The following is a 21170-nucleotide window of genomic DNA, read 5'->3' as shown; positions in this document are numbered from 1 at the left end:
CATACCCTTCTCATCTCTGTGCATGTTGTAACTCTGTCTAACGCCCCCAGCGCTAGCCTGGTTAGCACAGATCCTGGAGGTAACCGGCTCCACCTAGCCTACTGCTCCCAATAAGTGACAAAATAACACCAACATTTTCCTATTTACATGTTGTGATTTGTATAGTCACAGCGTGTTCAAATAACAACGTTGCATGAGACACAGCCATCTTCTAACGGTCTTTGGTGTTTTTTGGCCCCAACTGCTCCTTTCAGGCAGCGCGGCAATGGTTATGTTTAGGGTTAGCTGCCTGGAAGGCGCCATTGGAGGCAAAAAACACCATTGAGCTCTTCTAACTGTATACAAACGGAACTATATTCTCAGAAAGCTTCTCAGGTGCTGCAAGCAAATCACTCCGCCCAAGTAGCAGAGCTTCGCCTTTCTGAGAATATAGATGGCTGTGTCTCATGTGACGTTATTTGTACATGCTGTGACTATACAAATCACAACATGTAATTAGGAACATGTTGGCGTTATTTTGTCACTTATTGGGAGCAGTAGGCTAGTTGGAGCCGGTTACCTCCAGGATCTGGGCTAAGCTAGGCTAGCGGTGGGGGCGCCAGACAGAGTTACGACACGCACAGAGATGAGAAGGGTATGTATGGACTTATCTAACTCTGGGGGATACGGTGAATAAGCTAAAGTCCCAATAAGTCAGCATGTTCCTTTAAAGCTAAACTGAGCCTTTTTTCATGGGTAACATTTCTTTAAGCTTTTCTTGTGAATTCAATTGGGAGATTTGCTTATACACATTCTTACCGAGATTTAGATAAAAAGATCAACACCACTTAATGCTGTCAATGACTGTATCTGTCCCGTAAATCGGAAGCTACAGCATCTTTAGATTATCTTAGTTTAGCATAAAGACTGGAAACAGGGGGAAGGGTTTATCTGGCTCTGTCCAAAGGTAATATAATCTGTTTACCAGCATCTCTGAAGGTCACTTATTAAAATGTTATGTCTTGTTTGTTTAATCCAAACCAAAACGTGTAAACATGACACTTTGTGGTTTTAGGGGGGCTTCTTGGCAAGGCACATGTGCTTGGCAACTAGTGCAAACTCCAGGAAGTTGAACCAAGACGGTCTTACACACAACCATAGGCTGTATATAAGATATAGTACATTTTACATGCACACAACCCTGACTGTTAAACCACAACTTGTCATTTTTGTTCCCCCAAATGTGGACACATATTTTGGCCATATAGTGCATGCTACATCATTTAATTTTAAGGGCAAAATTCACTATACCGGAATTTAAAATGTCTGCTCGCTCTGCATGCGTGAGACATTTAACATCATAAACCTGTACCTTTAAGAGGAGGGGGCGTGTCATTTCTGGGGCTGTCCCCTTTATTTGAATATACAGTAGTTCAGCAAGGCTGGAGTCGGATTGCATCGGATGTTTTTCGAGCACAGCGGTCTGCGGGACGTGGTGTCTGCTGTCGTTGGTAATGCTCATCATCCAGGCCTATATTTAACATTTGAATGATATCAGTCAGCTAAGAAGGCGTTTTCTCCGCCGCATGCACATGCACACCGAGGAGAACGCACTGCTCGCAACCGCCAGTATGGACTTACACATATTGGACCACAGGCTACGGGTCACCAGCATATGCAAGAATGGGCTGGTGAATTTCACACACCCCCTGATTAAACTGATATTTCTCCGGAACAGGACACGGTAAGAAGATTCATGATTGGGGGCAGATTGTGTCGCTCCGGTGTGAATCACCTTGGTAATCCAGTACGAATATATGAGTAGATAACCCCACAGCGCCTATTCATTCACTGGGTGGCCGAGCCATCACTGGGTTATTTGCCTGTGCTGCATGCCCTGCTCTGCCTCCATGTGTGATATACTGCAATGCATAGCTGTTGGGAATGACAGCAGTTTATGACAGAGGCTTACCGTTTGGAAAACTGCTCATTAGCCAAAATAAATTATTCTTTATGAACTTATTCTTACAGTGGAGATATGATTGCATTCATTAGGCTATACATATTTTTATAATCTAGGTGACATTTGCACAAAACCTGAGGCAGTTTAGTTAACAGGGAATTCTCATATGCGTGCATTTACTTTGTAGTCCTGTAAAATGCATGCATGCATGCTTTGCAATCCATGGTGCTTCTACTGAACATAAGACCAGCATTGATCAATCATGTTAAAGCCTGCACTGTATTTATGTGGGACCTTGTTTCTCCAACACAAACTCGACCCTTTACCTCCTTTACTCAAAATCAACATCCAGTTTGCAAGTTGTCCGGATCTCATGTTGGCATTAGTACCAGTTTTCAGTTAATCCCTGGATATCCTCCCTTTGTTATGTAATTGTTTATTGCTCTGGCTGCCCCACATATGCATGGCTAGAAAAAGAGCTTAACATCTGTCTTTGAGCTGCCCATGATATAGGACAGGCAGTGGCTCAGCTACTGCTCTCAAGTCAAGTTGCAAAGAAGTTGTAAGCAAATGTCGGGGAAGATTTTCCTCCTCTAGTCGCATTTGTGCTCAGTGACGCAATGTCCTTCAGGATTTATTTATCCTAAGCATCATATGAATATTAGCAACACCACGGGCCTTTAATAATCGGTTTACTAGGTGACAGGACTAGCCCTTGTCTGCATAAGTGGATGATCCTGGAAAACATTTGCTGATCATGTCTTGTCAACTATAGAGAAATGAGATTTATAGCTTGTCCTGTCAAACGCTTCACATCTGTTCACGCCTAGCTGCATCCCTCAGCACTCTTTTGTCTTAGAGTATTGGGCAATACAGTAGGTTTTGACATGTTCATACTAGACACACTTCTACCACCTTATAAACTGCTATACTACAAAAATAACTAGTCAGTGTGAATGATGAAGGTTGTACTGTAATTGTGCCAGTATTTCTAAGGTAAAGGCCATCTCATTCCTAATGAATAATTGTAAATGATCAGGAACTGATCCCCAGATTTACAGTCTGTTTATATTTATTCCAAAAGTGCAAGCCTATTTTTCCATCTGAATAGGCTCTGTGATGCTTTCAGTGTCTGGGGGGGGGGGGAGGAGGCTGGGCACAGAATGAACCAGAAAAGCATGCAGGCTGCACTTCCTTGGATTAGCAGGCTTGTCTGTTTTCCAGTGTGTTGTTGTTCAGACCTAGGTGCGGTATGTTTACTGCTTTTTGTTTTCATCATGAATTATGGTAATAGACCATGTATGTTTTTCACAATTAAAGATTATTCTCCACCCAGCCTTTTATGATTGCACTTGTATGACTGGATATGAATCCCACTGAATGACATCACACTGAGCTTCAGAGCTGTGACTGTAAAACACATGTTTGAAACAAATAAAACTTTTAAAAAGACATTCAAAATATCACATCATTTTGCTTGTTAGAATTTACAGTAAGATGTGTAAATAGCCTAGCTAGCAGGAAGAAATTTGTAACCCCTGGTATGAAGTGGTCAGTATTTTCAGAATAAAAGTTGACTAACAAACAGCATGTGATCACTCTAGTCTATTTCGACGATGTTCTACTTCCGGGATTGTTCAGGTACTGATGGAAATTCCGCCGGAGGTCCCTCTTTTTAGGCCGGATGTCCCACACCTTCCGCTTTCTTTGTGTTGGCATTCTAAACTCCAGGTAGATTTATGAGGTCTATGGTTAACTGCTCCTCAGAGCTCTGCAGGATAAATCGAGACAGCTAGCTAGACTATCTGTTGAATCTGAGTTTTCTGTTGCACGACTAAAACAACTTTTGAACATACAGCCTATTTTGCAGAGGCACCATCATTGTGTCTGGGGCTTAGCGCCGCCCAAGACAATTGTGATTGGTTTAAAGAAATGCCAATTAACCACAGCACGTTTTTTCTCCCATCCCGGAATGCTCTGTGGTCTAGCCAGACCCTCCTCCACAGTGCTGCGGAGGAAGGTCTTGCAGTGCAAGGCTATGGTCGCTGTAATGCCCAGGCCATAACCAATGGAAAGACAAAGAATCTTTGAAGGGGTATTTCTTTTATTTCTTTCAAAAAGTGTGAGCCTACATTTTCATTTGAACAGGCTCTGTGATGTTTTCAGTGTCGAGGGAAAAAGAGGGCTGGGCTTAGACTGAACTAGATAAAGCATGCAGGCTGCATTTCCTTGGAGCAGGTCTGTTTTTCAGTGTGTTGTGCATGCTTTAGAGTTATGTCGAACTGTGGTGTGGATGTGTTTTTCCTGTTTGTTTTTTCTATAGCGGGGTAGTCCCCACCACCCTTGTCAAACTATAGACGATACCGATTGGGGAGTGGTGGTGAAGATTGAGTTCATAGCAACTCAAAACAATGGAGCAAAAACAAGCTTGATTGCTTCAGTTGGTTTTAGCCATCTCCCTTTTTCAGGCCCCTGCTATTCATTCGAGCACAACTCCCTGAGAATGCACGCAAAGTTTTGCAAAGCAGTCCTGAGCAGAATTTTAAGAAGGTAATTGCTCATAAGAGCCAGGCTTATCCCAAATTGTAAGAAGATAGATTTTTCCTTCAACACCATCCAACACAACTGAGGCACCTGTGGTGCAGAGGATGAAAGAAGTCAAAGACTTTGCCTTGTCTAGAAATATCAGCAACGCTGTTAGCTGTGAAGGTGAGCAACATTTAGTTACTGACTACATGTCATCAAAGGGTTAAGGTGTGAGAACTGTCAAATCCCCTCAAACGTGAGGGACATATTGTAACAGTCAAAATTGTGAAATGTACCTTTAAGACATACTGTGTTGCCTACATACGAGAGAAGCAACGTCATTACATTTATACAGTTTATACAGTTAGTTGGACAACGCACCTGTTGCAGACGGATGCATGTTGCTGAGCTCCTGTTTACTTTGCCTCTCAAATCAAGTGTGACGTTTTGTTACGTGTGGCCTCTGTTTTGTTCATGTATGATGAAATAATAGCCATACAACAGGGCTTGATATGGTCGATGTGTATGTAAGTAAAAAATTAGGAGCATTTTGAAAATTCCAGTACCAGTGCGGCTGTGAGTTTTTACCACACTCCAAGCTACCACAACCAAGAAGCACAGACCCAAACAGTTACAATATGATTTAGGTCAAGTCTTGGGTTTGGTATTAGGTCTGGACTATAAATAAGGCTAGGTAAGTGCTGTAGTGGTATGGGTTAAGGCGAGAGAATGTGGGAATTTGTATACATGTCTATCTTCATGCACCTTTGCAAAAAGGGTATGCATGTATGTATCAGCCATGTATTATACACTCTAACTAAACTCGAAGTATGTGAATCAATCCTCCCATTAAGGGGCGGGGAGGGGATATGGACCAGGCTTGCACGCTGTTAGTTTGTAGTCTTTTATTGTCCTTAGTTGTTTGGAGTTTATAGGTGTGGTAACTATCAAAGGCCAGCATCAGCCAGATATATCAGGCTTACTGTACTGTGTGCAGCCTTGCAGGCTCCACACAGTCCTGCTTTCTTTTCTTCGGCGGCTCACTAACGAGAGCATGGGTTGGAACAATGCCTCAGCTGAGCCAGAAACCCGTGGGGAGTTTTCCACTTGTCTGCTTCAGTGATCTGTCAAGGTTGGGGCTCTCACTCCCCTCGTTTACACAAGCCCCCTCTCTAACATGCAGGGATTTCAATAAAAAAAAAAAAAAACGTCCCCATTGTTCTGAAAAGAGAGGAGGCCGTGAGAACGCTACAGAGAACATTGGTTTGTTTTAAGCTGCATAGGTAGCAGACAGCTTGGTCATCCACTGACGATAGGGCTCCGATGGCTCGCGGCACACTCTTCATATTTCAAAAACATCAGTTTGGTCCGCTCTTATCATGTTTCCTCAGCTGGAGCATCAGTTGCAGAAACCCCACCACCACCTTCCCACAGTACAGCTACCGCCCATCACTTTGTGCAGCTGGATCAAAGTCCAGACTCCTGTGTGCTAGGTTTTCATCTTCCCCACTCGGCCGCTCCCTCGCTACCTGTTGCTTCCTCGTCCCTTCTGGTTATTTTCCTGTCTCCTCCTCTTCATGTTCCTGCATGCTTCAGTTGAAGGAACTTTCAAACTTTTAAGGAGTGCTGTACAAATTTGCTTGATTAATCATTGAAATGTTCGCAAAGCCAAAATTCACCAACAGTCGAAAACCAAAGAACATTCCAAGTACAGTGATGTGAAACTGGGAAAAGCAGCACCTTTTCACATTAGAGAAGCTGAAATTTACAAATTCGTGCAACTCTGATTAATCCACTAATCATTGTGATGGAAAAGGGCTTGTTGGTGGTAGTTTGTATTTTTCTCAATGATTACAGGCTATTTTGGAGACATGGGGGGATGATGTTGTTCAGATGCCAGTATGCTTCTTCAGAAGTGCTTGTTGGATGTTTGAATAGATTTGAAAACACCAGCCCACGCACACACCTTCCCACATCAGAACTGAGCTGTGTTTGACAATTTCTGTAACTTTGCGAAACCCACAATCCGGCATTCACACCCATGTCACGCCATGATTGGCCCAGTCAGTGCAGGTAAGAAAGGAGCCAGGGTTTAAACCTTTCTCTCTAGCTCTTTAAAAAAAAAATGTTCGTCTTGACCGCCGAGTGCAACACTATCAATGTCTTCCAAGAGAGACTGTCTGAAAATGTGCACCATTTGCACATATTTAAATGATATCGCCGTTATCCTCATATTTAAATGATATTGCATCTCCCTTCTCTCTATGACAAGCTGCTTTATACTCTGCTTTTGAATGTTCGGTACAACTATAAACACATTTGATTTCTAACGCGTCATGCAAACTAGTTTTGTTTGAGCATAACCCGACCCTTACATACAGTACTGTTTCCTTTGGGCTCTATTTGTCCTTTACTTGTCTGTTTTTCTCTCGTGTTGATGTGGAGGCAAGGGTAGATGTAAGGTTAAGGACCGAAAGCTTTGTTGTGGGGAGATGTTAGGTGTGTTGCTGGACCTACATATTTGTCAAACCTCTATGCATTTATTCTACAAATTTCTACTAACTGATACATAACTTAAATGCATACAGTTGTGAAAAAATTAGGACACCCATGCTAAAGTTGACTTAAAAGAGGAATAAAAAAATTCTTTTGCAAATTGATCTTAATGCCTTAATTAAAAAAATGAGGAAAAATCCAACCTTTAAGGACACCAATTTTCTTTGTGAATGAATAATTTATCATGAATAAATAAAATAAAAAATACAGGGGACATAAGTAAGTACAACCCCTATGTTAAATTCCCATAGAGGCAAGCAGATTTTTATTTTTAAAGGCCAGTTATTTCATGGATCCAGGATACTATGCATCCTGATAAAGTTTCCTTGGCCTTTGGAATTAAAATAGCCCCACATCGTCACATCCCCTTCACCATACCTAGAGATTGGCATGGGGTACTTTCCATAAAATCATCTCTCAATGCAAATCAAACCAGCTATTAGGCTAACTGAAATAAAACCATGCCAGTCTCTAGGTATGGTGAAGGGTATGTGATGATGTGGGGCTATTTTAATTCTTTAGCATGGGTGTCCTAATTTTTTCACATGACTGTATCTTATTGTTATTGAACAGATTCATTTTTTTGGAAGGAAATAAAAGTCAGTGTACTGTATATTGCGAGTTTTCTCTTCATAAGAATTCCATGGATGTACCGATTGCAGGTAATAGCAATCTTCTTTCGACTGTGACAGTGACAGTAGAGGATTGAATAGTGATTGTAAAAACAATGTTAGGCAAACAGATTTTCCTGTTTGCTTGTCGGTATTCCATAATGAAGCTTAGGTGAAGCATCGTATCAGTCTTATCTGTTCTACACCAACAGGAAACCAAACGAGCACAGTTCTCTCACAGATGGATTTCCTTTAGGTTGCTTGACAACACACGTGGCTGAGCTTTGGCTGCCTTAACAGGTGTAATATAAGAGCCTTTGCTGTCTTCCAAAGACACACCACATGTGATACAGCTCCACACTTGATCAGTCTCACTGGCAGCATAGATGCTTGGCACACAGTACCTGCAGAAAACTGCAAGCTGGGGAAGGTGAAAGGTCAACAGGAAAGGAGGGGGGTATTGTAACACAATGGGCTGGCGGAACTCACTAGCACAGCTGGTAGTTAGTGTTGCAGTGTTCTCTCTGTCTCTCTCTTTGTCTCTCTGTGGGGCAATTGTCCCATCTCATGGCAGGGATTACTTTGTGCTGAGTCAGGAGTGTTGCAGTCTCACTCAGGCTTCTACTGTAATAGCCTCAGCTGACTGATAAGCAGAGGAAGTGTACTCCCAGTGAAGCGTTTTAGGAAAAACAGGAATATGTAGCGCTTCCTTTTTTAAGGTTTCAAAGAAAACAAAGAGAGGTCATCTGTGTAGAAATTGCTTACATTTTGTCTCTACCAAAAAAGAATGTACTGTACGATAACAAGGCTTCTCAAAAGGTCAAACTATTCTTTAAAAATTCACCTAATTTGCTTCTCTAGAGTTGCAAAATGGGATGAGCCATTAGTTGTGGAAAGTAAAGTTTTCCTTCAATGATATTCTCAGTGTTTCTCATCATAGAAACATTAATATCTCCTGGATAATTTAATAATACTAAATTTACAAAATGTATTATGTTTCTGAAAAGAGTATGGTGCTGGCTCTGAATACTACAATACCTGTGAGCTTCAGACACCCATTCTATGCAGAAGTTTGTCAGAGGTGCAAATCAGAGCTGGATCCCAACTCGCGCCATAGTTGCTGAATTCATGTAAAATCCCCCCCGATTGTAAGCCCACCTAAATTGCTAATCATTTTCTACAAAATGTCATCTTTTGCTTCAGCTTTTCGTTCCAAGACGACAAAGCATGATTTTAAGTGATTGAATGTTTTTAACTATAGTGCGCCTTAGAAGTTGTAGTTGACTTTTTTCCTCGTGTTTTTATGTACACAGACTTGTATTGTGTCTGAGGGATCTCCCTGTTTGACCTACAACCTACTATGCAGACGGTGGGGGGAGAGGAAGTGCGTACGTTATACTGAGCAGAAATCAAGAGAAAGTTGTTACTTACAGCTGCCTAATAGTTTACACCTTCACAAACCTTTAAGAGTGCATCACCGGAAACATAAAAGTTGTCAAGTTGTTTTGAGTTTTAATTTTTTTTTAAACGTAATTTCTAATGCATTTGCTTGTACTCATGATTCAACCAGGATCATTTTCCAAGTCTTGGAAGTGCTCCAGTCTGTGACGAAAATAAACTGGACTTGTTCTTCAAGAACCCTGGACGCCTGGAATAACTCCTCCTCCTAAATCTATTACATTAGTATAGAGTTAGGAGTCTAGTATGGAATCTTAACAGTGGTAGGAAATCTTCCCCAGAAAGTAAAAAACCCTTGAAGCCCTTAAGAGTTTGAGTTGAGTGTTTTGAAAGCTCAAAAGGAAAGGCTGGACTGGCCAGTGTATATGGCCATGTAGAAGAAGAGGGATTTCTCACATCCAGAAATTAGATTTGAAGTAAAATGGCCTTAAAAGCTGATGTTATCCAAGAAAATTTGTGTTTTACTGTCCAGTTTTCCCTCAACCCGTACCAAATCCCATGGGCCTATTTACTTTTTTCCCCACAATGACAACATCCGAAGATCAAACACTGTGGCCAGGCCAAGCAACAGCCTTTGAAGGCAATTGCTTTCGGCCCCAAGCCTGATGAAGATGCAAATATCAAACTGGAGAGTGAATGTATAGTACATTGTAATCAAGGAATGTAAAGGTGCAGATCCCAAATGACAACACCTGATACCAGCTGGTCATTTTTTCTGTCTTTTCTTTGTACTTTTTTAACCCCAATGGGCTGTATCAGGTGGTAAAACTGCACCGTCTTTTCAAATATTTAACCAAAGTGGCTCTTTCTTTAGAACAAAGTAGAAGAAGGTTGCAAAAGTAACTTTTCGAAAATTGCAGATTGGTGGATGACTCAAAGCCTGCAAAATGCAGACCTGAGTGGTGCTGGTGCAAAAAAAAAAAACTAGGTTTTAATAGCAGATGCATATAAACATCCTGTAAATTTTGAAGCTCGCATATCATAATATTTAGAGTGGGATTGCCCGGTCTTTCCTTGAATGCGGCAGTTGGTAACTGAAGCAGTGCCCCAGTTTGATGTGTTACCCACCATTTGCTGTAGACAAAGGAGCAATGCTGGCATAATAATGAGCTTGCGTCTTGTGTTTATTGAGTGAAAGCCAGTCCTGAAACCAGTGTGGATTTCAGGGAACCCTATTTACTTGATTCCTGGTAACTTCCTATTGTTGGTTGCAAATTAATAACACTATTCGTCTACTCTCTTTCCTCTGTCCTCCTTATTTTAGCTACCTAAACCGCATGCCTCTGTTCATTTGTACTTCCTCTCCTGTTTCAGATGTAAGTTTTTCAGTCTGACGGAGACACCAGAGAACTACACAGTCGTCCTTGACGAGGAAGGGTTCAAAGGTAAAACACCCTTGTGCACATACATCTTTCATCGGGCAGGTGTTTGTCCTGCTACACTCGGATGCTTTAGTCCCACTTGTACACCAATACGTGATAGCATACATAAATTATACACTATATACTAATCTTTGTAGTGTATGGTAGGTAGAATACTATAAATGAATGTACTGTACCTTGGTTTAACATTTTGTACTGATACAAAATGTTGCAAGACATGTACTGATGAATGTCAACCAAACAAGTTTTAGGGAAGCTACCGCCAATATCAAATTTGGAAACTTGAAGGGGAACTCCAACAAATTTACACTTTAGATGTGCAATATGTCATTTTCTGCCGCTAGGGGTCTCTCAATCAAACCGTTGTGTAGCAGCAGAAGATCTCCCAGCTGCCTGGAATTATCTCCCCCTTCACTTTTTGGTAATCTTAACTAGTCTTTTTGGTGCCTAACCCACTGTTTGTTGGGTAAATTTAACTGTAAAGGCAGCCAAACGCAAAGGGGGGAGACATTCTGTACACTTTTTCTTAGTCAATTATAATGGATATATGCCTTTTTATTTTTTAAATTGTCTTAAACCCTGAACGATTGTTAGACAAAGAAGATGATGGATAGATTAATCAATTATTAAGGTATTTAATAAGTTACTTAGGCCCTTTTTAGAATGTTCCCTTCAGTCCGGCTACACTCTTGGAACGGAGCCCACAGTAAAACTTACTGTGGACATGTTGTAGTCCCGTCCACTCCTCATCCAGCCATTTTTGACTAGTCCTTTTACACAGATGTAGTTGTTAAAGGCAAATATTGCCTCCGGGTGCTCTGTTTCTCTCTCTGTCTCCTTTGCTCTCCTTCTAACTGAGTGCCTATTTTAAGAGGTAAAAGCTGGTGTAGCGAAGCCACAAGGGGCCGTCTGTGACAAATTATGCCAACCAGAACAGGGGCTCTTTGAAAGAGAGTAAAGAAAAAGGAGTATTCACTGCAGGAGGTAGACGGCGCCATTTGGTAATGCTTTTAGTTAGCTGAATGAATGGTAATAAAAACCATAACCAAAAATGTGTGTGCCTCCTCTGAAGGTTTCTGATATTGTAAACATGCAAAAGAAAGTTTTCTCTCCTACTACGCATTCAGGAATTCTTCCCCCCCATTGTAGTTGAGCAGTGTATGAAGAGCTGGGAAGCTATTATTGTATTCTTTGTTTGGACCTGTTTTTTTTAAGTGACACTCTTAAAAGATTGGGGTGCCATGACTCAGTCATCACCCCAGTATCTCTTTCTTTCAGTGTCTCCTGGATAGACACCTGTTTCCCAGGTAGCTGCCAGCTTCCACTCAAGTCTTATTTTGGGACGAAGAGGGAAATATCCTGGTTTGACATTTTGGCTTACAGACTCAGGTTGTTACAGCTGCGTCTGAGGGATCTCCCTGTTTGACCTACAAACTACTATGCAGACGGTGGGGGGAGAGGAAGTGCGTACGTTATACTGAGCAGAAATCAAGAGAAAGTTGTTACTTACAGCTGCCTAATAGTTTACACCTTCACAAACCTTTAAGAGTGCATCACCGAAAACATAAAGTTGTCACGTGGTTAAACCCTTCATCGAAAGGGTTCTTTTACTTTGAAGTTACCAAGTCACTATTGTGGTTGCTGTATAAATGTTGTTTGCATGACATTTGGTTGTATACAGTACATCTGTCACTTCCCTGATGGTTTGTATTAGCTTATGAAAGCTGTTCCTCTTTACTGGTGCAGTTTGGCTGTTCAAGCTTTGTTTCAAGACTTTTTCCACTGAGATATGACTGAATAATTTAGTGTGTGTTTTATTTTATTCTAACGTAGATTGCACTTTATTACTGGCTTCTTTAGAGCTCTGTTGTCCTATTTGACTTTAAATGCTCACATATAATGTAATGCTGGCACTAGGAGTGTTTTGCAGTTAAGATTTCAATAGTCAAAATTGGTGGAGCAAAGGCCGAGATATCCTGACTTTTTTTTGGTCCCTTACTATGGTCAAGTTCCAAAAACACTGCATCCTACATTTCCCATAAAGCAAGCCAAGTAGCTTATTTCATCAGACCTTCCTTGCCTGGTAAATGACTGCATCTTTCAAACTCCATGCCGCTAGTTTATAATGCATGTGTTCTGTCAAATATTTGACATCTTAAGCCGAACACAAAATGTTCACAAAAACAGCATCTAAATTACTATTTTAATGTGTAGTTAGGACCTGCTGCACGTTGAAATATACAGTAGCCATTGAAATGCTGTTGAAACCGAAACTTGGAAAAGAAAGATCTTTGACCGGCAAATCCCGGTCATTTGGACATGTTCTCTTAAAAATATTAGTGTAACGTCATGGATATTGTGCCTATGCCCACTGACCCACCTTTCTCTTCTTGACCCCACTCAGAGCTCCAGCCCTCAGAGCATCTCAAGGTAGAAAGCTCCATCTGGCTGCCGCTCAACGTGGTCTCCAATGGCAACTCCTCCAGCAGCTCACAGGCTGTTGGCGTGACCAAGATTGCCAAGTCAGTCATCGCCCCTCTGGCCCAGCAGCACGTCTCTGTCTTCATGCTCTCCACTTATCAAACCGACTTTATCCTGGTGAGTCCCGTCTACTTTAGTCTTTTTACTTTCTTTTCCACTCCAGTCTAAACGGTGCTCACAAGTATCTTTTTTTAAATGAAAGAAGCACAGAGACATCTGGAGCAATTTTTCCAACTCTCTAAATGTATAAAAACTCCAGACCTGTAATTGCACAGTGAAGCCTTTCACCTACTGAGCTCTGCCAGACAAAAAAAAGGCCCAACTGACAGAATTTTGTCCACTCACCAATTTTGCAGTTAAGGAATTAATTCCAGACAGAGCTGAGGGCACTAAAAGTTAGTTGATATATTACATGCAAAAGTGTTAAGTTAGCAAAAATAGATAACACCTTGACAGACGTTTGTGTCAGCAAGTATATTAATGGGCCACTTGCTGGTTGAGCTCAAATATTCTCTTAAAATGAGCCGGCGTTGCCTCAAACGACACAATGCATACTGACCGTGTATGGCAAATAAACTCATTGTAGACTATGTGATATTTATGCTCCACATGTGTGTTGTGTAGGTGAGAGAGAAAGACCTGTCTGTAGTCATCCAAACTCTGGAGGAGGAGTTCAATATCTACAAGGAGGTGGGAGGAGAGTCTGTCCCTATGCATTGTCAGGATGTTTCCAACGGCCTCCAGAAGAACGGAAAAGAAGGTATCGGTCACTGTCCTGTTTAGTATGATTTCCCTTACCTCTCAGGTATTGATCGAGCATGTCTCAGAGGATGAAGTTTAGATCCTCTAGCACCACCTTCAGGTTCTTTGTGCAAAGTTTAAAGACTTACTCATCAAATCGGAAGTGATCTAAAGTCACAGGTCACAACCCAGATGTCAGTCATGCATTATTGCTGTTCCTGTGTGATTGTAGGAGTAACTCAAGTAACAGTGTAGAACCAGCGCTTTAGAAGACCAGTTTAAAAAAAACAGTTGAGAAACTTTCCTGTAGTCGCTCTGGCACTTCTAAAGTCTGAATAACATTTCTGTAACTCTGCACAGCTCAAATTTGAATGTAAGGCAGTCACATTAACCGAGACAGCACATACAAGGTCTAAACATAAATATGCCGTATATCATTTTTTTATATAGAGTATTGTACAACAGCCACTGGCTTCTTTTTTCCCCCCCATATATTTTATTGGATACAGCGTTCAAACAATATTTACAACACAGTACAATATAGGTCTCCGTTTTGTGTTTTCAGAATAAACAGTTCTTCAAAACAAATGTCCTTTTGTGGTTTGCCGCCGGCTTCTTAAGACAGCAGTGTAATTATTTTCACGATCACACTAGAAAATAAAAGCCGTTTAATAAATCAGTTATGCATAGGCCAATTTAAAGTTATAAGTCAAATCCGGAAACCATGTGTTCCCCACCCCCCATTAAATGCTACATGCAGTGTGTGAAATTATTGTTAAATAGGCATCAGGATTTTGTAATACATTTTTGTTTTAGAAATAGCCCCATGAGGAAAAAAAACTACTTTTTATTGAAACCGATACATAGAGAATAGTAGTACAGAAACAAGAGTGCTTGTCGGTAGTTATTTTATGTTCAAGCCCGGCTTTTTCTGACAATAATCAAACCATGTGTGCCATTATGAAGAGTGAAATGAAATGTGTATTTATAGTTAGAGGAACCTGCTGGACACCTGTTGTGCTTAACAAAGCCATGTTTGACTTACACAAACATTGCTGTGTTTGAGATTACATAAAGAAACAATGCAAACAGGCTTGGTCCGCACTAAATTTTAAACATACAGTAACATTTGAACTGCATTGAATCACTGTGTCCCTAACAGGAAGTTATTTTTACGTCACCATGAAGTTACAGAACATGCTGTACGAAGAGAGCAGAACCTGCTGAAAACTATGTCCACCCTTTGACAATCTTTCAAATCTTTGCATCCCTAAGATGCAGGCTTAATGTCAACATCAAAGACCAAAACATGTTTGTTTTTTAACTCGATCCATATGTCAGAATAATTTGGAAACTTTTTAACCACTGGCAATGCTGTTTTGTTTTGCATAATGCAAATGTAAACAAACACAGGAAATCCAGCCCGTAGTAAACTGTTTGAGTTAAAATGCCTGAAGAAGACTGGATTAATACAGTTTACATTTATAAAAATGTCTCAAAAGACCTTTTTTCTTTTCTTTTTTTCTTTTTTTAAATAGAAAAATGTAAGAGTATAAGAAAGCATTATCTTCGGTGCAACTGTTGGTTTTGCTTTTCTTCTGAAAAACACTTCTAGTTCAGCTTTTCTTACAAACTAACAATGTCCGTGCTCTTCCAGCCATCCAGCCCACAGTTCACCCGGTGCTGATCCCCCAGAACCAGTTCTGTGTCATGTCTCTGGACCCGGACACACTGCCGTCTATCGCCACCACGCTCATTGACGTCCTCTTTTATTCCAACTGGTGAGGAACTTGCTCACACCACTGCAGTACCTCTCTGAAACACAATGTGGCAGTACATGATGCAAGCTAGACATCAGCTCACTGGCTTTTTACAATAAACATGGCAGATAGCCACACAGGTCATACAGGTTCAACATAGAGAGTTAGGGTTAATTATTGATTATTGTGCAGGGAAAGTTACATACAAGGCTAATATTTGTCTTTCTTTTGTTCTTGCTTTCTTTTTGTAGTTTTAGAATCAAAAGTATTTTTCTTTTTAATAAAAAAAAAATATATATATCTATGTGCAAGCCCTGTGACAGAGAAACACAAAAAGGAAGTTCACCTAGATTACCAAAATTGCTAAATTTAAAATATAATGAAATGGAACATTAAATAAACATTCTGCCTTACTCTAGAATTATTTTATCATTGTGTTTTATCCCTTTTGAATAACTGTTATCTCTCTGTGTATTGTGTTACTTCCTGTATTATTATTATTATTATTATCATCCTATAAATCCCCTTTCTTTAAATAATGCAGGCTACTTTTGCTTTTCTAATGTCACCAAATGTCTCTTTTCCTCTGTAGTCCTAAAGAGGATGCACAGTCGTCTCCCAACCAGGACTTGGACTGTATCAAGTTCTTCTCCTTCTCCCTCATTGATGGCTACATCTCACTGGTGATGGACACTGAGGCTCAGAGACAGTAAGGAGTCCTAATACCTTACAATGGCCAAGTCCACCTTTTGACATCTTAAGAATGCACATTAAAACGCTGGAATGGCACAAACGTTGCAGCACCAACACATTTTTATATTAGAGGGTATTCCCCTGTCTATCTCTGGAATGCTCTTGTGTATGTCTGCACTTGGTTGCTTGGGAGAAATCAGTGCTTGATCTTTGTGCTCTAGGTTTCCTGCTGATCTTCTCTTCACCAGCTCCTCCGGGGAGTTGTGGAGAATGGTCCGTATAGGGGGACAACCGCTGGGCTTTGGTGAGGCCACTTTCTTTTAAATACCTAAAATGTTAGCAATTTACTCTATAGTTCAGTGCACGTCAGTCATAGGGTAAAGTCCCATCTGCTTTTGGAACAGCCTTGGTGTCTGACTAGTGGCATAAATTCAATTCAGAAATGGTCCACGTCCAACCATATATGTTCCAAATATAAGCAAAGTCTGTTCTCAGTGATTTGCACTGCCATCATCTTCAGGTGACACATCAGATACTGAGTCTACAGTACCGTCATCTTTAAAAACTTTAAAATGAGCAGACGAGCTGTTTAACGTGTGACTGGAATACTCTTACATAATATACTAATACTATTTTATAAATTACTTTGTGGTTCTGAAATAATACACCTAAAATATTGTTTTAGGAGTCTTCATTTTACCAAGATGTTGCAGGTGTATTTATTTTCAATGTTGTTGACGCAGATGTGATTTTAAAGTGCTCATATTATGCTCATTTTCAGGTTCATAATTGTATTTAGAGGTTATATCAGAATAGGTTTACATGGTTGAATTTTCAAAAAACACCATATTTTTTTTGTATTGCACATTGCTGCAGCTCCTCTTTTCACCCTGTGTGTTGAGCTCTCTGTTTTAGCTACAGAGTGAGGCATCTCACTTCTGTCCCATCTTTGTTGGGAGTCGCACATGCGCAGTAGCTAGGTAAGGACTACTACCCAGTCAGGTACAGAGTATGAGGGCATGCCACTCTAGCAGCTAGGCGAGCATTATAACGTGTGTTACAAAGTGACGCACGTTTCTCACGGAAGTAAAGGCTGGACTACAACAGAGCTGTTTGGAGCAGTTTGTGAACAGTGTTTTCTGTTGGAGATGGTAAGTCCCTTTGGGGTGGACTTTGGGCTTTTTCACTTTGTAAACCTACAACGTGCACAAAAAAGATATATAACGCAATAAAGGAAAGGGGAAATGCCAAAAAGCATAATGTGAGCACTTTAAATAAATGTCAATTTTCTTTTTACATTTGTATTTTTTTTGTGATTATTACTGGTTATTTTGTCAGTTGAGGTGTTAACTTTGTAAGGGATTGGGTAGTTTTTTGCTAAAATATGTGAATGGGTACACCAGTAGTGTCCATTTTATTGTCTTTTTTTTATTACATGTACAGTGTTGTACTTACAGTCCATAGAACATAGAGAACAGACTTAATACAAAATGGCAACAATTGGCAATATATGAGATATTTTATGTGCTTACATTTCTATGCAATAAAGATTTTAAATTTAATAACACCTGTTAATAATTGTGATACTAATACTCCACTCTCTGTTTTTAGATGAATGTGGTATAGTTGCCCAGATATCTCAGCCTCTGGCTGACAGCGACATCTCTGCCTATTACATAAGCACCTTCAGCTTCGACCATGCTCTGGTGAGTCCAACATCTTTACGCCATTACCACGGCACCGCAATCATTGTCATGGAAGTCAAAACTTCGACCCATTTGTGACTCAAAAAAAGGTTACTCTTAGCTCAGATTCTTGTTTTGTAAAGTGGGAGATATAGACAGATAAAGACCAAAAATATGTCACATTTACCAGCATTCTTTGAGGTTTAATCACGAGGAATGCTTAAGGCAGGTGATTCTAAATCAGCTTGAGAATGTTCTCACTGATCCAAGCATGTCTCTAAATTTGAGAAGAAAAAAAAAAGAATATGGCCTATGTATGTTTTATAAAATTCATCAAATTAATTAGCAAGGATATGTGCTTTACCTTTATCACACAGACACAGTCTGCCAACTTAGTCAGCAACTCCTGCCACCCACATTATCTTGAATATTACCAAGAACTGTTTATCTGGGTTATTTGTTTGCCGTTACCAAGAAACTTATCGCAAAATATCTGTAACTAAGTAAATCAGCAAAGCTAAATTTAAGTAATTAACCATCTTTATGTCGGAGCAGACTGTTTTGTGGTTTCTGTTGATCGGTTTCACCTTGACTTTTTAGTCTTTGACATAGTAGACTTATCTAAGCCCTAAAGCCTTAAATATATTGCTACGCCGCTTTCTAGACACCATACCCTAAACCTTAATTTGTGGGTTAGTTTGAAGGGTTTCGAGAAACAAGTTAGGTGAAAAATAGAGTGAACTATAAAACCCTAAGACTGCAAGTGTGCACCAGGGATGAACCAAGTCATTCATATTACTGCATTAATAGAAATCCTGTTTTGTTCTGCTCTCCCTCCTCTTTGCATTACAATGTGAAGTATTCATACAACTTTCTAGTCTGAGAAAGTTGGGCTGTTTAATCACCCTAGTCACCAAATACTGACCAACGGTGAACAAAATGAAGGCTGTACAACATGACGTTGAGTCTTTGGGTTTCCACATTGAATCTAATGGTTCTTTTTACAGAGTGTGTAACTCACTTTCATAGCTGTATTACGCAATCTAGCACGTCATTGAGTCTTAATCATTGAAGGCCGTTGCACTTAATCATTGTCATGATATTCTATTATTACCAGAACCTTGTAAACCTGAGTGGGATCAGTGTTAACCACAGACCGGCCTAGTAATAGCTAATTCCATTGATTAAAAAAAGAAACTAGCTTTGACATCACAGTTTCTTCCACTTTCACACTTCTTGTAAATAGGGCTATCGGGGGAAATGACCTCTGCAAGGTAAATTGGAAAACTTCTAGATATACATTAGATCATCATAGAGTGCCAAATGGCTCAATTCTGGGTCCGTTACTTTCTTGAATTTTTATTGTTATGTAGACAACACCCAACTCTACATGTATCGATTGTTCCTCTCTGATTTTCAGCTCATAGTTTTGTTTTGGTTTTGGCCACAACTTTACTCTTTTGGTTCACTCTCACAGCTAACTTTGTCCCAGCCCCAACAGGCAGCTGTAAAAGTTAGCAACTACCTGGTAATAGTAGTTAAGCATTTAACAGCTAAAGAATCTGATATTTTTCTCAGGAGTTGATGGAGACCACATCACAGGCTAAAAGGGAGAGTGAATTTAGGGGTTCCATGTCTGCTGAATGTGTAAATAGGCAACTGTTTGTTAACACGTTCACCATAACAACATTATTATAATATGTTGTGTTTACAGCTTGTTCCACTGCCCCCAAGGAGGAGAAAACGTAACTGACACTGCTTTAACTTTCCTCTCTAGGTCCCTGAGGAGGACATAGTGAGTGTGACAGGCATGCTCCAGCATCAGAGGAAAGAACCAGCCGCCAGTTGATTTCTGAAGTCCCTTCTGAGCTGGATGATCCTGGCTCAATGTGCCGCCTCTCACTCCAGTGGCCAAGGGTGGCAGGCCAGTAGGAAAAGAAGCTAACCCTGTGCCTAGACTAGCACTGCATCGCCAGCAGTATTAACTACTACAAACTTGCTATGAACACCAGAAGCGCTTCTCTATGGTGTGCATACACAGTTGGTCTGTGAGGCCTCCTGTCTTCCCTATCTAAGGCAGGAAGCACTGAGTCCCAGGGGGGCGACAAGCTCACATATGCACATCAAAATGCACAGTCACTCCTTCACATACACACACACAAACACACACAAACACTTGCACATTCAAATTCACAAGCACAAAGAAAACTGAGAATTTCTATTTTCTGACAACAGGGCTCACTCGTTTTGGTTTGTGAAGAATGAGCAGTTACTTCTTGCGTATTAAAACTAATTCAAGTGTTGTCAAGCAGGACCGTAGGCTTGGTCAGTATTAAGAGGTCAGCATTTCTTAACCGTAGTATTAGCCGAGGTCAATAACACTATGTCTTATTTTTTTATTTGCACAATAAACTTTTAATTAACCTACTATGACTTCGATTTTTTTCTTTGGTACAACTTTTGTACAATTTGAAGTAAAAGTATTCTGTAAACATTTGTAATGTTTGTGCTGCTTCATTCAATAAAGAGGATTGAAAGTAGGTCATCTTTGTTGACTTCTTGGCATGAGCCAGTTAAATTCTTAAAGGGTAAATGCTTACAACACAACTGCATTTTGTAACAAATATTGACTACCTCATGACCAACAGATTATGCCTTAGCTTGTCATAATTCCCTCATGGATCAAATATAGGAAGTTAGGATGACAGGTTATGTATAGTTGGGAATTGAACAAGTGCAGTGATTGCAATATTCATTTTCAGAACTTCCCTGTGGTTCTTGATCTGTTCCTGCATTAAACGGAAGTCTTGGAGCCACTACCTTTAAACATTTTCATCACCTTTGGTTTTGAGTCTGGGATGTGGTAAGACAAGCCCTGTCTTAAAGAAATGAAAGCCATTTGAAAAAATCTCCATCCCAGCTGGTGATAGAGAAAGATTTGTGATATTCCTCAAATGGTAACAACGGGAGCAAACAAGGTACTTGACATGCTGGTCAAAAGCAGGTGTCCTGGTCTTAATGTCTGAAGCTGGACTTAACTGAAGATGAAACAAACCCAGTACATTTCAGCTTTGGGAACAGGCTGTCAGAGATGAAATCTCAACTGCAACCACTATGTGGAAATCAGTAGGTTACAGTAGTTTTTTTTTATCTACAATTTAGGAGATTCAACACAACTAAACAGGGGCGTCGGACTGGGGGGGGCTGAGTAGCCAGGGCCCTCATGTGAGAAGGGCCCAAAAAGATGCTAGAATGAATAGCTGTGGATGCGGGGAGGGGCCGATAGAAAATACCTTTCTACAAGGCCCAGAATTTTGTGCTACGCCCCTGCAACT

General features: G+C 40.4%; 1 protein-coding gene across 1 annotated transcript; it reads left to right on the top strand.

The window, feature by feature from the left end:
• The first annotated feature begins 1428 nt into the window (after positions 1–1428).
• Positions 1429–20263, top strand: castor1 (cytosolic arginine sensor for mTORC1 subunit 1). Its single transcript, XM_078251329.1, has 9 exons — positions 1429–1723; positions 10408–10478; positions 12880–13073; positions 13581–13716; positions 15355–15478; positions 16050–16166; positions 16372–16454; positions 17762–17856; positions 19613–20263. Exons 1-9 carry the CDS (start codon positions 1566–1568, stop codon positions 19682–19684), a joined length of 1050 nt encoding a protein of 349 aa, XP_078107455.1. The 5' UTR covers positions 1429–1565; the 3' UTR covers positions 19685–20263.
• Positions 20264–21170: the final 907 nt, after the last annotated feature.

Source organism: Sander vitreus, chromosome 5, assembly GCF_031162955.1.
Source record: "Sander vitreus isolate 19-12246 chromosome 5, sanVit1, whole genome shotgun sequence".
NCBI lineage: Eukaryota > Metazoa > Chordata > Actinopteri > Perciformes > Percidae > Sander > Sander vitreus.
This window is presented reverse-complemented; position numbering and strand designations above follow the sequence as displayed.